The following is an 18,429-nucleotide window of genomic DNA, read 5'->3' as shown; positions in this document are numbered from 1 at the left end:
TGGAGAGATTAATCTGCTTTACTGCAGTTCCTCAAGAGGAAAACTGGGGAACTTCTCTGAGAACACAACTCGTTGCCATAAAGCCAGCCCATAAACATCATGCAGAAAAGATTAGGTCGTTTCAATCACTGAGATAAGATAAGTTGGGGAAACTTTGCCCAGAAGTTACTGGGTTGACAAACCTCATGAGGTGGCTTTCCTTATGTGAATCAGAGTTTTAGCTGAGCAACAGAGTCGGCGCCTACGTTCACCATGCTGTGGACTGCGAGTCTCTGTGTCCTCTGGGCCTCATCGGTCCTCGGAGCGCCGGTAAACAACGAGAGACAGAAGGTGCTGCTGGTCTCATTCGATGGTTTCCGGTGGGATTACGACCGTGACGTGGACACGCCGAACCTCGACCAAATGGCCGAGGACGGCGTCAAAGCCCAGTATGTCACCCCTCCTTACCTCACCATCACCAGTCCGACACACTTCACCCTCTTGACAGGTAAAGAGTTTCATTTTCTACAGCAGCGCTTCTACTTGGCAGGGGATCTGCATATCATGACAGAGTAGTAACTGCACTGAGTTTACTTTGCAAGTATTGAAAAAGCCACGGGAAAAAGGAATTAGTTGTAATTGAATGTCCCAGGGTCCAACGGCTTTTATAGCTGAGTAAGATGATTATGCTTGGATGACTGAGGGAAGAATTCTCTGCTCCTTTTTTTATTTTTTATTTTGACTCTCGAATCATCAGCGCCCGCTAAAAGAAATTTAACTTCCTTGAAATTAAATTCCTCTAATCTCCGAAGTTGGTCGTAAGACCTTGTCCAAAAGCGTCATGCCACTCAGCCCGTTAAGTTGATAGAATTTTTAATGTGAATGTGTCACGCTATGAATAATGAGAGCAAGCCGACTGACAGCGATTCTCTTCTGCAGGCCGCTACATTGAGAATCACGGGGTAATCCACAACATGTTTTTCAACACAACCACCGGAGAGAAGAAGTCTTACTATCAGAGTCAGTTTGTGAATCAGTGGTGGGACAATGGCACTCTGCCTATCTGGATCACAGCACAGAGACAGGTCTGCGCAGCACAATTTCCATCTTATCACTGTGAGAGACTGTTTTGCTGTTTACAGAAATAGAAACCATTTCTCTTGACAAAACACCTCTGAAGGCTCGCTGAATGATTTCAGGAAGATCACCGCAGTTATACTGCAAATAATTTTGCAGGCGTAGATGTTAACGGCATGCAAATGACAGCTGCTCTAAGTTTGCTTCAAAGGTTAAGCTGTAGGTTTAAGAAAAGTAATCAAAATCCGGCTATTACTGATGTGCTTTCCTAGCATGTTGACCCACAGTATGAACAGATGTAGCTTTCACATACTTGTCAGCGTGTCAAGTGCATATGTCATGTTTATGTTAATGCGGCCTCGTTTTTTTCTAACCTTCCAGGGCCTAAAAGCTGGCTCTCTTCACTTTCCTGGCACAGCTTCCAGTTACCAGGGACAGGTTGCTATGGTGCAGGAAGTGGAGCCGCAGCTTTACGACTACAAGAACGAGACCGCTTGGCGAGAAAACACAGATAAAGTGATGAGCTGGTTCAGAGACCAGGACATGGACTTTGTTTCCTTCTACTTTGGCGAGCCTGACGGTACAGGCCACAGATACGGTCCGGACTCTAATGAACGTAGAGAGATGGTGAAACAAGTGGACCGAACAGTGGGCTATATTCGGCAATCAGCTGAGCGACACGAGCTGACTCACCGCCTTAACATCATCATCACGTCAGACCACGGCATGACCACCGTGTATCGTAATGGTCTGGTGGAGGATATCACCCTGTCAAAGATCCCAGGCTTTTCATTCGGGGACCTGTCCTTCCACTTGGTGGACTACGGACCTTCCGGGATGCTGTTGCCCAAGCCAGGCAGGCTGGAGGCGGTTTACAATGCCTTGAAAGGGGCTCATCCACATCTCCACGTGTACAAGAAGGAGGACGTGCCAGAGCACCTTCGCTTTACTAAAAATGATCGCATCCTCCCCATCATTTTATGGGCCGACCCTGGATACGTAATCAACGGGGTACGTTGACGGATGCTCAATTGTGTCTTTCACACTCTCACCTGACAAGCTGTCAGACAAGATCTTCAGCAGCAATCATACGTGCCAAATCTAACATTTACTCATGCCAGGGCATCACATAGTGCCATTTTTGTCAGCAGCTGCTGTGTGGTACAACTGTACGCAGCAATATTTCCCTCAGAGAGATAACAAGCTCGAAAGTCCACATTAGGAAGTTGGAGAAGTGGAGGGTAAAGATACAGGTTTATCAGCCAGGAGATGATAGTTTTGATTCTGTTTAGACCTTAGTCTTTTGCACTTTGATGGTTAGCTTCAGAGACTCTGAACATCCCCCGGGTCAAAGGTATGAGGGTCAGGGTTGAGGTTAAAATTAGCAGTTTGGTTAACATTAACCCTTTATACAGAATTACTGCCTGTTTAGGTCAGCAAAATGGATAAACAGAAACAAAAAATGCAATGCCAAAATATATGAGAAATAATTTGTTTAACATGGGGCTAAAACAAAACTGAACCCTAACCCGAGAGAGGTCGCTGGTGACCTCGGGGATGTCAAGACGTTAAAACCACTTGCTCAGAGTCAAGAAATCATCAAGGTTGGCGTTACAGCATGCTGCTTTACAACAGTAAGCATGCATATTAATAAAAGCAAACACAACCAAACTAGAACTAATAAACTCCTACTTATTTATCTAAGCCGGTGCATGAAAAGCAATGGCCTTTACAAAGCTGCAACAATATGGTCATTTCATAGGATTCCAGTGACTTGAGAAAGTTTACAACCACAAAAAGTGTGGTAGCAATTCTAGCTAGTTTTATAGTTTTACAGCAGCATGTAGGTTTAAATTATGAAATGTAATTATGAGCGTGTGTTTCAGCTATTTTGCAGAGTAACATGAAAGTAATCTAATGAGTAGGATAATGAATTACTGTCTCCTTGGAGGACTTAAGTAACATCCTTACTTTTAAGAAAAATGTATATATGTAATAATTACTTTTGAGTAATGACCCATACAGCGGTCACAACAAAAAGGGGGAAGTGTCTCCAACAGCACAAAATTAATTTGCACAAATGCAATGTCTTTGCTATAACTGTTACTGTTACGCTATCGAAGTAAAGCTAATGAGACGCAATTAAAATCAATAAATGATATCGATAACGGAATCTGAATCGATAAAGTCTTATCAGTTCCTCTCCCTTTCATTCACCCTCAACATAGAGAGCTGACATTTGTTCTCATGCAACATAATAAACTGCAAAGTGCAGCTTCGGCAAACATTCGCATTTCTTGTTGTAACTTATTAACAACCAGGCAGTTTATGTGATTATGACCTACGTAGGTGGTCATAAGGATTCTAAATGACAAGCACTTCTATAGCGATAAAGAGCCAGATTAATTATCTGTACATGCCATCTGGGCTTTTTTCTACAAATTTCCTCATTTCTTGACTACAGAAATAATTAAATTACTTAAATTCTGCTCATTGAAAATACTTAAACTGGGCTCTTTTCAGCCAGACGCAAGGAGTTAAATTCTAATCTTAGTACATTACAATTTTAATCAAGTGCATTTGCACGTCCTCAGGATAATCCAGGCCTTGCTGATGACATGCAGTACGCTCTCAAATGCTTCATGAAGCTATTCATGCCTCAAAATTCAAAATTAGCATTTTCATTTGGCTCTACACTCACTCAGTCACTCTGCTGTGCAGCAACTTTGCAAGCGAATGTGTCCATCAGTACTGAGAACCATTAAATCATAACTTAATTTAAAAGAGGAAATTTTACAATTGTGGAATGTCCTAAAAACCCTGAAAAAGAGGAAAATAGATTTATTTTTTAATCCAGTGACAAAATGTGTTAAATCCCAGGTCTGTATGTTGGGACTGGAAATTTGGCTCTTTGTTCCCTCCATTTTTTTATATACTCATTTTAGTTTGATCCAAGAGAAGGGATAAAAATGTCGAGATGGTTACATAACATAAAGACAACTGTGTATTCTGAAATCTGGAAATGTGTTGGAAAACTACTATATATAACATTTAATTATGAAACCATTTTAAATCTTTAAAGTATTTCATGAAAATGAACATTTTCGAGTTGAATTAACATTCTCATTTAGGCATTATCACTGGTTGGCAGTAGTCACAAAGGGTGAAAGGGCTTTCATTGCACAATGTAGACAATCCGCTTTCGCTTGGTCAATACCTCCCTCTGCTGACTGACTGAGAGCAGACCAAGATGTGGACGTCTGTTGAGGTTTTATTTTATTTGACTACCTTTTGAAAGTTAGATTCTAATTGAATCTATCAAACTGGGTCAAGAGAGTTATGTTATCCATCCTGTCCTTGCAGTATTTCCCAGTTCAATTCAACAAGGGAGAGCATGGCTATGACAACCAAGTGATGGACATGAAGCCTTTCTTCAGGGCAGTGGGTCCAGCGTTTCACAAAAACCTAAAGGTGGGGCCCTTTGAGACGGTGAACATCTACCCCTTGATGTGTCACATCCTGGGCATCGAGCCGGAGGTCAATGACGGCCATCTCAACGCCACCAAACACATGCTGGTTACTAGCACTGCTGCTCGAGGTGAGTTTATATCAGACTAATGAGCCTCTCCCCGTGGCACTGAAAGTGTGTCGCTCCAACACCTGCTCCTTCATTACTGGGCCGATCATCCATCATTTCTGACTTTAGTTGTGTCCAAATCAGATGTAGGGTTGCTATAGGTTACAACTACAAAGTACATCTGGTGCTCTCGAGGCAAGTTTGGAAACATTTTTTTCCTCCAATGAAGTCTAAAGAGCTCATATATGAAAGTAAAGAAAAGTAGAAAAGTTCACAAAAATCATATAATCTTCATAAAAACAGCAGAAATGATCACCTTACTACTGCTTTTCTGCTTTTCAGTAATTTGATATTTTCAGCCCAAGGCCCAATGGTTACTGATAAATACTAAAACATTAATGCAGGTTACAAATGTATCCTTTGATTTGGCTCAGAAGGAAAGAATTAACTGGTTAATTTGTTGATTTAATACACATTTGGTGTTTTATTGAGCATCTGACTGGAAAAATGGCAAATGTGGGAGCGAGTCAGAATACACTACATAGTAATAAATGAATATGTCAGCCAGAACAACTCACTGATGACTCATTGATGTGTTAAGTCAAAGTGAATCTCAAACATGTATCATCTCGCTGATGTAACAAGGCGAAGAAATGCTTATATCAAAACCAGATATTATTTAGTTAGTACAACCCACCTCTGATCTAAATAATAATAATAATAATTCTTCAATTATTCACATGTTGGTGTGTCTACTATCTGGTATCATCAAACTAAGGTAAGATACTAAATGTTATCGATATGATCACATATTTTTTTCAGTGGTCACAAACACTAAAAGCTGATTGGCTCGCTCACTTTGATGTGTGATGTAATAATGAAGTCATCCGGTCAGGATGCACTCTGTGCCATTTCTTTTATTCAATTTTTATTATTGTTCTTTCTATTAAAAATTAGGTTAATATTAAAAATAAAGAACAATATTACCCGTTTGACATAATAGGATTTTTCCCACCACTTGGGCCGACCCAAAACGTGTCAGGCTGTCTATGAAAACTCAGGAATTTTTTATAAAAATAAACCTCAGACCAGTTAAAACTTGGCCTACATTTCAACAACTTGTATTATTTTATGTACACACCCCCTGCCAAGAAAATGCAGTATGGCTACGTCTGTAATTGTGTTGACTTGTACTGAGCGGTAAAATTAACAAACAAAAATTCATTTTTTAATTTTAAGTTTACCTTTACACAATAAAGGTGATCAGCAAAGGTAGGCAGTGGACCAAACCACTGAATTTACAGGCGACGTCAGTTTTTTAAAACCTGATACGGAAAGTGTTCACTGTGCGTTTATTATATCAGTGACTTTATATTTACAATAACGGATTGAGGAGGACGACACTGTTGTTCCTTGACAAACACTTTCTTCAGTCCTTACCACTGCAGTCCCCTCCCCCTTTAGCCACACCCCTAGACTGGTCACCACACAGATAACTGTTATGCTGGACAGCCATTAATATGCACCGATCTTTTCTTAGACACCTTTGCCTGCTGGCTTTTATGAAATATATAACAGAGCCATATTTAACTCTCACTTTTGTCAACCACAAAGTCATCACTGAACTAGCGAGCAAACAAGACACAATCAGACAAATCAAGTTAGCAAGACATGCAGATATAAACACACAAATACAAAAGTTATAATATGTGGTTAACATAACAGTATACTGTCAATTTACCCCAAACAATGATCCTTTCTTAATTCTACCCAAGTACTTCTGTTGCTCAAACAGAATCAAACTGTCACCAAAACTAAAGTTATAGAAGAAATCTAAGGATATTGGCCCACAGCATTTTTCACACCATGTGATGAGGCACATAATCAATAGTGGGTCAACGACCCTCCATAAGAGAGAACTCCCACTAGGGCTTAAATACCTGGGTCTCTTCAGCATTTGGTCTTATGACTGAAGAAGCTTAAAGAAGTCCAGGCGGTTTCTTTTCCAAGCTCCATGACGGGATGTCTTTGAGCTCTGAAAGCAAATAAAAATCGATACAATTAAATAACACTAACATCTTTTATGTCAGTACAGAAATATTAAAGCAAAAGGCTTTATAAAAAATTAAATCTTCAATGTGTGAATTTTTTGTTTTACTTTCTTCTTTCAGCTGAAAGCATTTCACACAGGAAGTACTTGAAAAACGCCTTCACTGGACTGGCTGCGGTAGCTGGATTTCTTGTCATAGTGTTTGCAGCAGCAGTGGTCCAACGACTACTCAAGCAGAAACGCAAGACAAAAAGGTAATGACTTATTCATTCAAAACTGTTAAACATCCCAGAGAAATAAAAGTTCCATCTATATTTCTATTAACATCTGTTGATACATTTGTGTCGATGCCACTTTAAATCTATTCTCATGTGTACAATACAAATGTGGCCAGTAAAATTTCTTCACCTCTGTGTTTCAGATCAGGAAGTTTGAGAGATCTTCCGGAAAAAGAAGACGCACATCAAACTTCATTTTGAACATCACAATAATGAAGAGAGATTTAAAAGCAGCTCCCTGTGGACGGACCTTCTGGATGATTCTCTTTCATGGCGAATTGCATTAGAACTCAAAGAGCAGAGTGTAAATTATTATTTTAGCTATTGGAACAAGTTTAACTGGAGATGCCCTGGTTTATGTATGAATGAAGAACACTTAGGTCTTTTTCAAATCTCCTGTAATTAAATGGGAATAAACATCCATAAGCAGTGCTGTGTTGGGATACTGGAATATAAACATCTGAGACCATTACCGTAACGTTATATTACTTTTATGTACTAAATAAACATAAAAGCCATAAAGCAAAACGAGGTGTTGGGGTGAGGCTGTGAGCAATTAAATTAAGATAAAAGGTGCTGAGAACAAAGTAGCGATCATCATATTAAGGCCATCGCGTCTCTACTTTCATTTAAAGAAGTGAATACACGTCTACGGTGGCTGCCAAGTGACATATTTTGAGGAACTACATACTCATCAGTTGCCGCCTCTCCTCGGATAAAAATGTCAAGTTAAACACGGGTGCTCAACACTTCCGGTTGCAATTTTCAACATAAATGTAAACCCTCTGGGTTTTTATATTATCTCTATATCAAAAGTTCAAATATATATTTTGACTTTAATTTGTCTTGCACGGCTAAAAATGTACGCCAGAGCTGTTTAGTTCTCATTAGCTGAGCCCTCTTTTTTTTCTTTTTAGCATAACATTTAAGACTTGTATGGAACTTATTTAAATAGAATACTTTAATCAACATGCTGCCCTTTAAACTTGTACTACGTGAACTGGTTATTTAACTGGTTTACTTGCGTGAGTTTGTTTCTTGCGTAAACCATGTTAAAATAAATCTTGTGCATAAAATTAACGGAATAAACTATTCTATTATGAAATCAATTTTTGTGTGCATTTTATTTTTTTTATTAGTCCTTTATTTATCCAGGTAAAAAAAATCTCATTGAGATTAAAAATCTCATTTCCAAGAGAGACCTGGCATCAAATATTATATATTCTGACTGTATAGGTTTTTAATTCTGTTTTTTTTTCTTGATATTTTTACATTCATGTTAAGCGCAGTTTGTGTCGTTATATAAGTCTAGATGCTTTAAAAAAATGACACATGCCACTTTAATTTTTCTTGCGGGATAACAAATTGAAATTAGCCCTCTGGCTGAATTTTGGCGCTCGGGCGTTCTTTTATTTTGAAGGCGGGCCCTCGGGCATCCGGTTTGGTCCCAGCGTAATTCCGCCGTGCGGGCGCCGCGCTGTTCTTTTGATAAAGGATTCTTATGCAAGGGCGAAGGCAGACATGGAGGAACTGAGCGCCGTGGGAGAGCAGGTTTTTGATGCGGAATGCATCTTAAACAAACGAATGAGAAAGGTCAGCGCTGTGAAACCGCGGTGTTAGATTTTATCCACGTATTTTGCCTCCTATTTTACAAACGGTCTGTTTCTCTTTTGGGGGTTTTCTTTCAGGGAAAGTTGGAGTTTCTCGTCAAGTGGAGGGGATGGTCATCCAAGTAAGTACAAGTGGTGCTGCTCCGGCCGAAACAATGAAAACAACAACAGCGTGTCGCTTGTTGCTTTTAGCTAAACCCAAACTTTTTTATTTTATTTTAAAAAAATAAATAAAAGCACAAGAATCCAAATTTCAACAGCAGTAAAATGAAACTCCGTTATTTCCACCTGAGGGTTTTACACAATACACATTTGCTTCCTTTTGTTCGATATTTACGTTTTGGAAGTTATCGGATAGCCAAAGAAAATACTTTAGGGCTAATTCAGCTTTTCATACATCAACTTATTCATTTTAGTTATGACGTTTGGCTGATTTTATTCATCGTTTTTAAGTTTATCTTTTTTGTCTTTGACTCGGACTGGGGCATCCTAAATTCACGATGGTTACTTGATATTTGATTTAAATGTATATATAAGTATTTCTCTGTGCTGTTCCACTCGAAGTGTGTGTTATACGTGCATGTTTGTGCCTGTAAATCTCCACTACGCCTTCATTTCTTGTCACTTGCCCTCTCTGTTCACTTCACATTGTTGCTGTAATCCACCATCAATGCACACTGTTGCCTGCCAGCTCCATGGCTTTCTGTTAGAACCACATCCTTTGTGTGTGTGTGTGTGTGTGTGTGTGTGTGTGTGTGCAACGAAAGGGTGGGGGTTGATTATTTCACTGGTGACTGCAGATCAGAATGGGCCATTCACCAGCTCCTGATAAAGCGAGTGGTCATTAGACATGCCTGTTTTCAGTTTGTTTCTGCACTTAGCCCATTTAGTTATTTTCTCCTCAATTTATGCTCACTATCAAATTATTAGTCACTGAATGGGCCCACTGATGCAGCCACACTCAGGAATCAAGCTAACAGACGCTCAAACTTCAGATTCAGATATAAGATTGAAAAACAAACAAGAACAACGCCACAATGAGCAAATTCAATAACTCAGCAGTGCAACAGCCAGCCCTCGACATCGTGTGCAGGCACCACCAACAAAGCTCTGCAAAACAAAGTTATTTGTGTTGATGGAAAAAAGAAAAAGAAAATCTTCATTCTGTATTTTTACAACTTCCCACTCATGTTGGTAACCTCCATGACCCAAAATAATGTGCTTACTTCCTGCCTCAACAAACACAACTGTGCTTGTTGTGGAAACAAAGGAAGTGAAAAAAACTGATTCGGTGTAGTACCTAAAGTCAGCAGTTTGATTGATGCCTCACGTATGGTGTGATGTATAGAATCGATCAGATTTTTAACTTTTACCCTTTATGGATTACATATCTGTCATCCACTCAGTCCTTATTACTGTTTAATAAACACAGTTTTTGTAGCTGTTTAAATCATTCTCAAACCACGAGTGCAGTACAGTCAGACAGGTCTTCACTCTACATATTAAGATATTGTTTACTAATTGGTATTTTATGACCTTGTGGTTACATGGGTCTATCTCTATAAAGCCAAGCTGTCACTAGCTGTAGTGTTTTTAATCTCCCGAGTATTAGATTTCTGTTCTCGTCCTGTTTTGAGCTCACCTGAGAGGTCTTTAAATAAAGTGAGGGACTGCCTGTACTCAGTTTATGGCTGCTAGAACAACAGAGTCCTGTGTTGCTCAATGAATGGACTCTGTTGAAAAGTCATTTTCTAAATCTGGAAGCACTCCTCAAACTGTAGAGTACCTTTAGTTTTTGATTTGGATTAACACTAAAATGTGTGTTAATGTTTCGCCATGTCTGCTCATTTCAGACACAACAGCTGGGAGCCCCAAGAAAATATCCTCGACCCGAGACTGCTGGCTGCATTCAACAAGAAGTAAGTGTCTACATTAAGATATACCGCACTTTAAAGTTTGCCGTGTTACACGATGCTGTAGTTGTTGCAGTCGTAACTTTGTTGACATTTAAAACACACGACATTAATATGAAATATGTTAAATAATTGTCATTTAGCTGTCTTTATGACTCCTTGTTTCATGTTTGCTGACGTATTACAGAGAGCAGGAAAAGGAGCTTCTGCTGCGTAAAAGAGGGAAGAGGCCCAGAGGACGGCCTCGGAAAATCCTTGTAAGTTTGATTCAAAAGATGATTCAGACTTTTTGCAGGATTAAGTCCCGAACAGAGTATCTAACATTCCCTTCTTATTAAAAACGTAGGAAAACATGCCTGAAGCTCCAAAGTCGAGCAGCTCCTCGTCTGGCTCGTCGTCATCCTCGTCCGATTCCTCATCTTCGTGCTCCTCTTCCTCGTCGTCCTCGGATGATGACGATGACGACGACGGCCAAGTTAAACAAGTCAGCCCAAGCGTGAGAACGAGAGAGCTGAATCCTGTCCCTCAGAAGAAGGCGCAGATAGTCATGGCGAAACAGGAGCCTCCCAAGAAACGGAGCAGGAAACCTCTGCCCTCCGAAGTGAAGGAGTTCCAGCAGAACAAGGGCCCGCGCAAGACTGCCAAAGATACGGATATTCCAGGAGCAATCAAGAAGCCGGTTCACCCGGCCAGCTTTACCTTCATGGGTTTCCACCGGGGCTCGGCCAGGGATACGGTGGGTGGTCCGAACAGAAGCTCCCTCGCCCAGGTCGGTGCTGTTAAAAACTCCTTGAGCTCCGTGGGATCTGGCAGGCCGTCGGTCCAGCCTTCCTCTCTCCCGCTGAACAAGTCCAGCCAAAGCAGAAATGTCACAGAGAGTAAACTTCCCGTCTCCGGTATGAGCAGCGGGACAAGCCTGGATTTAAAAGCAGCTCCTAGTAAATCAAAAGGTGTAGCAGCGCTGAATCTGAATACATCCAAACACCCCATTCAAGGAACCACTCAGCATACACTAAGCTCCCCTAATGGACAAAAGAAACCTCCGGCCCCTGTGACGACAGCGCAGCGGATACCCGGTGCTAAAACAGCAGCGTCCTTGCCATCTAACGTCTCCTCCAATCAGGGCCTTCAGCCCCTCAACCTGCAGAGCAAACTGGTGCAAAGCAATGATGCTCCTGGAAACGGCACGGCACCAGTGTCAGGCCCCAGAAATGCTGCAAACCCAGCACGGAAACCTGTGACACAAAATCAAGAGTGTAAACCCCCAAAGAGTCCCGCGACCCCCGGAAGACTGCAGGCCAGAAAAACACAGCCCGGCACAGACAAGGTCAGAGAGGTCAATGACATCCAGGCCTCCAGAGTCCAAGGAAGGCTGGAGAGGAGTGGCGTGCATAAATCCCCCACAGAGGCCCAGAGCCAGCAGGACAGGTCGGCCTCCAAAGACGGCAAAAAAGCCAAAATGAACGAGATGAGCACGGGAGAGGAGGAGAGCAGCTCCGACTCGGACCAGGATTCTTCCTACGCCGGACAGGTAGCGGTCCAGAGCCAGGACTGGAAGCCTACGCGAAGCCTGATCGAACACGTGTTCGTAACGGATGTCACCGCTAATCTGGTTACCGTCACGGTCAAGGAGTCGCCGACCAGCGTGGGCTTCTTCAGCATTCGCAACTGTTGATTTGACTGCAAACGGAGTGGATTCAAGTTCTGAGAGAACTGAAGAAACACACCAGGGAGTGAATGAATGAATGAGTGGGTCAATTTGTTCTTTATCTTTTTGTAGTCAACGATAGACTGTGAGGTATTAAAAAAAATCATTTATTGATAGTAATTATTTATTTGCTCATGTAAAAAAACAAAAATCAAACCTGATAAAAAATCTTTTCCCCCTGTGAGCGGTTCATCAAAATCACATTTAGCTTTGAGCTAAAATAGCAAGGCCCCCCCACGGGCGGCTGAATCGGTGCAAAACATTAGCAGTCACACATTTATCCACATTGATCTTGTGTGTGTGTGTGTTTCTCTGTTTGAGGTATCCTCTGCTTTGTTATATAACAGCAGATAGAAGGAATGTCTTTATGAAGAAATTATGAAAGGCTGTGTGAGCAGGAGGTCTAGCTTCTTTTATGGATAGCTCATTTAGGTTTGAATAATCTCTTAATGTTGTGAATCCATGTCGTTCAATAGCTCAGCCAGTTTAAATCTTAGCGTTGAGTCGATAGGGTTTATTTTTGTAACGTTTCTGAAATTAGCTACCTCTCGTTTGTTCATTTCTTTGGGAAAAAAAATCCCTCCAGGGTATATCATCATTGTGTTTATATATATTTTTATATAGGTCTCAATGTATTGGACTATGATGCTGTTTAATCTTGTGTTAGTACCAGCAACAGCTTCATTTCTGTGTACTAAAAAAAAAGAAAACACCACATCTGAACTGACTCCACATGCTGTTGAACTGTGCGCACCATTATCACCTCAAAGAGAAGCTTCATTCCACAATGTAGCCGGTTTATCAGCGCAGTTTTCCAAATGGGCTGAAGCATGCACAGTCAGATACAGTATCTCCGTTTCCCCTCCGACGCTCAGATAAGACTCGGCCCCGGCTGAGGTTCGCTCTTCTTCCTTTGCACCGCTTCCACGAGATATTCACCAGCAACTTGCGTCTTCTGTGACTGGAAATTTTTGAGGAAAGCGCTCTTGTTGCAAAGATCGCGGGCCACGCACGTGAGGACCCGAGCCTTTCAGACACCGGAAAAGGTCAGGCATGGACAGCTTAACGACAGATGACCGCAAAACAGCAGGTTTTATCAAGCGTGTACTGGTGATTCAAAACCGGTGCCTAGTACTGAAAGGGCTTTTTTTTTCTTTTTCGTTTTTTCCTGTTACTTGCAGCTGTGGTCTTCTCATTTCACCCCTCGTGCATGGGTTCAGGAGCTGCAGGCTCGGCCTCCCGGAGGGGGAAAAAAAAAAGAAAGGGTCTGTCTGATGTAACGGAAAAGAAACCGCAACAGTGTGCGCTACTTTCTGCTCCCTCGAGAGGAGTTCAGCAACAAAGCACTTCGTCTGAACTCTTGTGTCTAATCCTGCTCTGCAGACTGTGCCTTTCTTTCTCTCAGACTAAACACAAAGGCATTACCCCAAAGATAGCTAGAATTTCAGGTTGTTCAATAAAGGAGTTCTCCTGAGCATCCACTGGAGACTACACCGTTTCTGTTTCCTCGTCTGTATTCTTGTGAAACTGGAAGGGAAAAGAAAAGCCCTGCTGGATGACCTGTTACAAATGTAAAGAGAAAAAATATTTGGGGCCTAATTGGAACCATACGAGTGGTGTAGGTGCAGTTTACAGAAGTAGACTGTACTCAGCATCACCTTTTGTTGCATGTGTAATAGGTACATTTGTGGGTTTAGGGTCTTCTTCATGTGGCTGCAGCACACTGTATACAATGTAAAGCAATGCACCACAGACTGGGTGTGATATCTGGTGTAATCAGCACCGTATGACAAACTACGGGGTAATGCAAGGTGTTAATATGACTTCTTATGTTTTTATATTTACTTGTTTTATTGATAAAGGAACTTTTCATATACATGTTGCCATTATTTTTAGATTACTAACCGTCTCCATTGAATGTTTTCCTTACTATTTATTTCAAATTAAAAGCCTTTTGGGGATAGCACAGTGTCATCAATCTTTGTATTGTACCAATTGTCAGAGTGACTAATAAAAAGGTACAACTTTTCAGTCTGGCTCGGGGTTTTAATTTATCGGAGAAGACGAGACATTTCGTGGCGTTGGCTGCTTTGCTTTATATTTATATAAATTTAACATCGCAGTTTCAGACAAATCCCAACATTAGAATTAATAATTCTGCTATTTTGCTACCATTTTCTTTTCTTCTTGCCATACAAAGAAAGTGAAATCCTCAGGTCAATGTTAGAGGACTTATTAGGTGTTGCCCTAAATTAAAAATTCAGTGAAATAAGCCAGAAAAAGAAACAATTCTATGCATTTACAGTTTTCTATCACTTTCTCTCGATGCTGAGGAGACATTCAGAGTTTATAACAATTTAAAAAATGCACATGTGAGTCTGCAAATCTCTCCACTGCAGGAGCAGGTCCTGCACACAAGTCCTGTGCACAACTATTATAACAACCACTAGATGGTGCTGTTGCATTTGAAGGTGCATGCACCTGAGAGTTCATCAGTGTCTTAATTAGCAATAATTGTAACATGTTTGTTGGTTTACACGCTTACACTTGAATACAGTTACCTTAATACATCAAGAATAAAATTTTTATAAAGTTAATCATAAAATCAGAAATGACATTCTCTTTAAAAATCAGGCCCCCGGTGAAAGTATTCTGGCAACACCGACTTTTATTTTGTTCTCATCTATGACTGCACTTCCTAATTTCACGTGCTTGCCAAGAGAAATAAAGCCTGACTTCTGTTTCCACGGCAACTTCATCTGATGACGTGGATAACATACTGTACGTGCTCTTCATAAGCCCGCGTGTTCACTTTACTTTCCGTAATTCAGTTGCAGACGCTCATTTCATTGGGATTGTCCTCAGGTCTGTGTTGGCATCGAGTACGCGTGCTGCTTGGCCGTCCACAAATCCTGCATCTCTAACCCACAAACCTGTGACAGGCAACAGTCGAGCTCTAGACCAAAGACCCATCGGAGAGTCCGTAACCTCTGAACACACAGTTTGTGTATTGTTGCCATGAAAGTTTGATTTAAATATGGGTTAACAGATTTGATGACCTTGTTTTTCCTCACCTCTCCTTGACTGCACTCGGTTGTCCTTTGGTTTGGACCCAGCAACTGCCAAACCAGTCCAGACCCCGCTGGACTCCTTTTATAGTCAGGTTCCTGGGGGAAAGTGCCATGAGTGGTATGAAGGAGAGGGGGAGATTTGGGAGATGTCTGAATGTTATGTTGATTTTAAGCTGTTTTAAATCAGCTTGGCTCCTCTTAATACAAGTAGAAATCATTTCACTGTTTCATTACTGCAATTATCCTACATAGGATCAGGATATAAGAACAGGATAAGCACTGCTATGAGTTAATTTAGTACATAATGGTTATTTCTTGCAGTGGGAGGAGCTACTACCTTTATGGGCGGGAGTTGCAGCCCCTCTGTGTCAGGTAATGGAAGGGAGCGAGCTACAGTAGCCGTCCTGGCACAGACCCAACTGAAACAGGGCACAGCCCAGTACAGAGATGTTTGTTGTTAAATTTAGGTTGGAGATTCCGATTTTATATGTATATACTACGATCCTGGCTAAACTGACCCGTACTGTAAACACGCTGCGCTAATTCACTACTATAAAGGAAGGGGAAATAAAAAGAAGCTTGGACTGTTGAAATTTTTTTGAGGCCCCCTTTATTTCTGACTTCAGCCGTCTCTTACAGTGCCTCCTTTGACATTTTTTTTCAGCCAAGTACCCCCTGAAAGACAGAACAAAAATGTCTGCAAAGCTCAGTACAATCCAACGCTGCTGGATGGTTTAACTCCCATTTCAGCTGTTTAAAATCATCTCTAAATTTATTGCAACCCATTTCTTCCCTCATGCAGTGATGCATCAATGACATCATAGTCTGTCTGATAAGATGTACTAAAAAATTAAAGGAGTAACCAGCCTCTGGGATCAGTCTCCTTTGCAGAGAGTCCCTTTTCATTATTTTTTCTTTTAAATCAATGTGGGAAAAAAAAGAGGTCACTTCTTTCTCTTTATTTCAACCATGAGCTTTAAACTGGCTTCTTACATTAACTCCACCAAGCAACTGCACTGAAAGCAACGTGTGCTTTACTAAACTTCAGGAATTACTTGTGACTAACTCTTAAATTTACTTAAATTGAATGTAGTGGGATTAGCACAATCGTATACTTTCATCTAAAACGTGAAACGTACACTCTCGTTAACACAAACGTAATCAGCCAATCACGTGGCACCATCTGTGTAAGGAACAGGAAACTGAGGATATGATTCACACGGTGTCACCAAACTTAGACAATGAACGATTGGAAAAATGTTGCCTGGCTGCTTCTGATAGCTGCTTCCTGCAGGATAACATCCCGTGCCACAAAGCTCAGATCGTCCAAACTGGCTCCTCGACGAGCTCCAGTCCAGTTGACCACTTTTGGGATGTAGTGGGACGGGAGACTCACGCGCCATCATGACCAAAATCTTTGAGGAACGGCTCCAACACCTTGTTCAGTGTACGCCATGAAGAATTAAGGCACTAGCGCAACCCAGTATTAACGAGATGTACCAGTGAGCGCACTTCTAATCACAATTAATCATGACAGACTTTTAAATCAACCTTTTTGCTGTGTAAAAATGAATGTGGCGGATTAGCGTAACGGTATATTCTCAACTAAAATGTGAAATCTAAGTGTTCAGCGGGGTAAAATGTAATTATATCCAATTACAGTAAATGAGTAACTCTGCAGTAAAATATGTTGTGACGTGGTATAAGAAGCTCACTTTAAAGCACTGCTATTGTTCTGCTGAGGAGACTAAATGAAGAGGAAAGTCTGCAGCACCTTTCAACACACAGACGCCCCTCTCCCTCTTTCACCACCCCTGTATTTACACGCTCTTAAAAACACTGTCACACAGCCTGACTAACTGACAGAAGTTATCATTACACAAAGCGCTCTATTCCATAATTTATAGAGATCCCCGTCCCAGTCATGTGGAATTCTCCCAAAATAAATTCAAGTAAACACTTATGCGACAAAGAGGCACTCACAGTGGCCTGGTATGCATAAACAGTGTGAACAGTGTGACAGTGTAATCCCCACCCCACGCCCCCAACTCAACACGCACGCGTGCGCTCACACAGACACGCACACCAAACAGCCCAGCCCTGCAGTGACTTCAGGCAGGGTTTGGAAGCGAGCCCAAGCCCTCACCTCGCCCCCGGCACCGATGTACCGACTCCGATCCACGACAGCCCTCGCCCACCCCACCTGACTCCTGGCAAAATAAGCCAGACTCTAATCCGTCTTCCATCACAATAACACACACCCCAAACCCAGTTGTTTTGAAGAGTGTTCAGCAAGTTCATCTCCAGGGATGTTTTGTGTTTTTTTTCCCCAGGACGTCTTATTGTTTTAGCAACACAAGAGGCTGTAAATCAATCAGCTTCTCTTCTTAACCCCGGCCTCTGTTTAAAAGATAGAAATGAGCTTTTTCCATGATGCACTGTTGAAAGTTTTTTTTTAAAGAGTCAATACAAAGAATGCAGGAAAAAAAAAAAAACTACTGGGCTCCTACGGGTTTTTATTTCACTCACCTTTGCTCACCTTGGTGGCAGAAAAGATTTTACTTCATTTTGAGGGCAATAAAATCAAAATAAATTAATAGAATGAGAAATAAAAAACATCTATATGCAGATATGACACTTATAAAATCTTATTTCTTAAAGGATGACTCCATACTGGCCTTAAACCAAGAATTTCTGCTTCATCGCTGCATTCAGGTTGGCTAATGTTGGGACGTAAAGGCCATTATTGGGATTGATACTTAATTTTGTGTTTGTATTTGTTTTTAGGCTCCTCTCTTCCTTGAGGATTTCAGCCAAACGTGGTTGGTTGGGTTTAAAATGCCTCGGATGGTTGCTATTCGATTTCAAAGGGAATGTTTAGAAACCCGATCCAACCCTCCAGCGAGCATACCTACACCCAAGTCTCCTTCGCCCCTCATTCTAAATCACTCCACTGGAGCAGTGTAAACAAACTTCAGTTTGCTCTCTGATATTGAGAGGTTAAGACAAGCGGCAATCCTCCACTATGACAACACAGCCTCAGACAGACGATGTCATCTGTCTTACCTCACTCTTCATCCATCACCACGCCGGAGTCGACATGTCTGACAGTCCCACTCTCGCTTTTCTCGTTGGCACAGGCCTCCACATCTGTCACATTTTCCTC

The 18,429-nt window shown here is 41.4% G+C and overlaps 2 protein-coding genes across 2 annotated transcripts; both read left to right on the top strand.

Moving 5' to 3' along the window:
• The first annotated feature begins 252 nt into the window (after positions 1–252).
• On the top strand, positions 253–7,162 carry LOC134626796 (ectonucleotide pyrophosphatase/phosphodiesterase family member 7-like). Its single transcript, XM_063472719.1, has 6 exons — positions 253–487; positions 919–1,064; positions 1,438–2,067; positions 4,420–4,662; positions 6,822–6,937; positions 7,105–7,162. Exons 1-6 carry the CDS (start codon positions 253–255, stop codon positions 7,160–7,162), a joined length of 1,428 nt encoding a protein of 475 aa, XP_063328789.1.
• Positions 7,163–8,458: 1,296 nt separating this feature from the next.
• cbx2 (chromobox homolog 2 (Drosophila Pc class)) lies at positions 8,459–14,178 on the top strand. Its single transcript, XM_063470874.1, has 5 exons — positions 8,459–8,554; positions 8,650–8,693; positions 10,425–10,490; positions 10,672–10,741; positions 10,831–14,178. The coding sequence occupies exons 1-5, from the start codon at positions 8,483–8,485 to the stop codon at positions 12,157–12,159; spliced, it is 1,581 nt and encodes a 526-aa protein (XP_063326944.1). The 5' UTR covers positions 8,459–8,482; the 3' UTR covers positions 12,160–14,178.
• Positions 14,179–18,429: the final 4,251 nt, after the last annotated feature.

The sequence above is a fragment of the Pelmatolapia mariae genome, linkage group LG4 (assembly GCF_036321145.2).
Source record: "Pelmatolapia mariae isolate MD_Pm_ZW linkage group LG4, Pm_UMD_F_2, whole genome shotgun sequence".
NCBI lineage: Eukaryota > Metazoa > Chordata > Actinopteri > Cichliformes > Cichlidae > Pelmatolapia > Pelmatolapia mariae.
Note: the sequence above shows the minus strand (reverse complement) of the source record. Positions and strands in the feature narration are given on the sequence as shown.

Bases quoted from the DNA above. Each gene is read 5' to 3' on its own strand.
- LOC134626796 (XM_063472719.1), top strand. From the start codon at position 253: ATGCTGTGGACTGCGAGTCTCTGTGTCCTCTGGGCCTCATCGGTCCTC. The intron at 488-918 runs GTAAAGAGTTTC...TCTCTTCTGCAG, and splicing joins ACACTTCACCCTCTTGACAG to GCCGCTACATTGAGAATCAC. The intron at 2,068-4,419 runs GTACGTTGACGG...CTGTCCTTGCAG, and splicing joins CTGGATACGTAATCAACGGG to TATTTCCCAGTTCAATTCAA.
- cbx2 (XM_063470874.1), top strand. From the start codon at position 8,483: ATGGAGGAACTGAGCGCCGTGGGAGAGCAGGTTTTTGATGCGGAATGC. The intron at 8,555-8,649 runs GTCAGCGCTGTG...GTTTTCTTTCAG, and splicing joins TAAACAAACGAATGAGAAAG to GGAAAGTTGGAGTTTCTCGT. The intron at 10,742-10,830 runs GTAAGTTTGATT...TTAAAAACGTAG, and splicing joins GACGGCCTCGGAAAATCCTT to GAAAACATGCCTGAAGCTCC.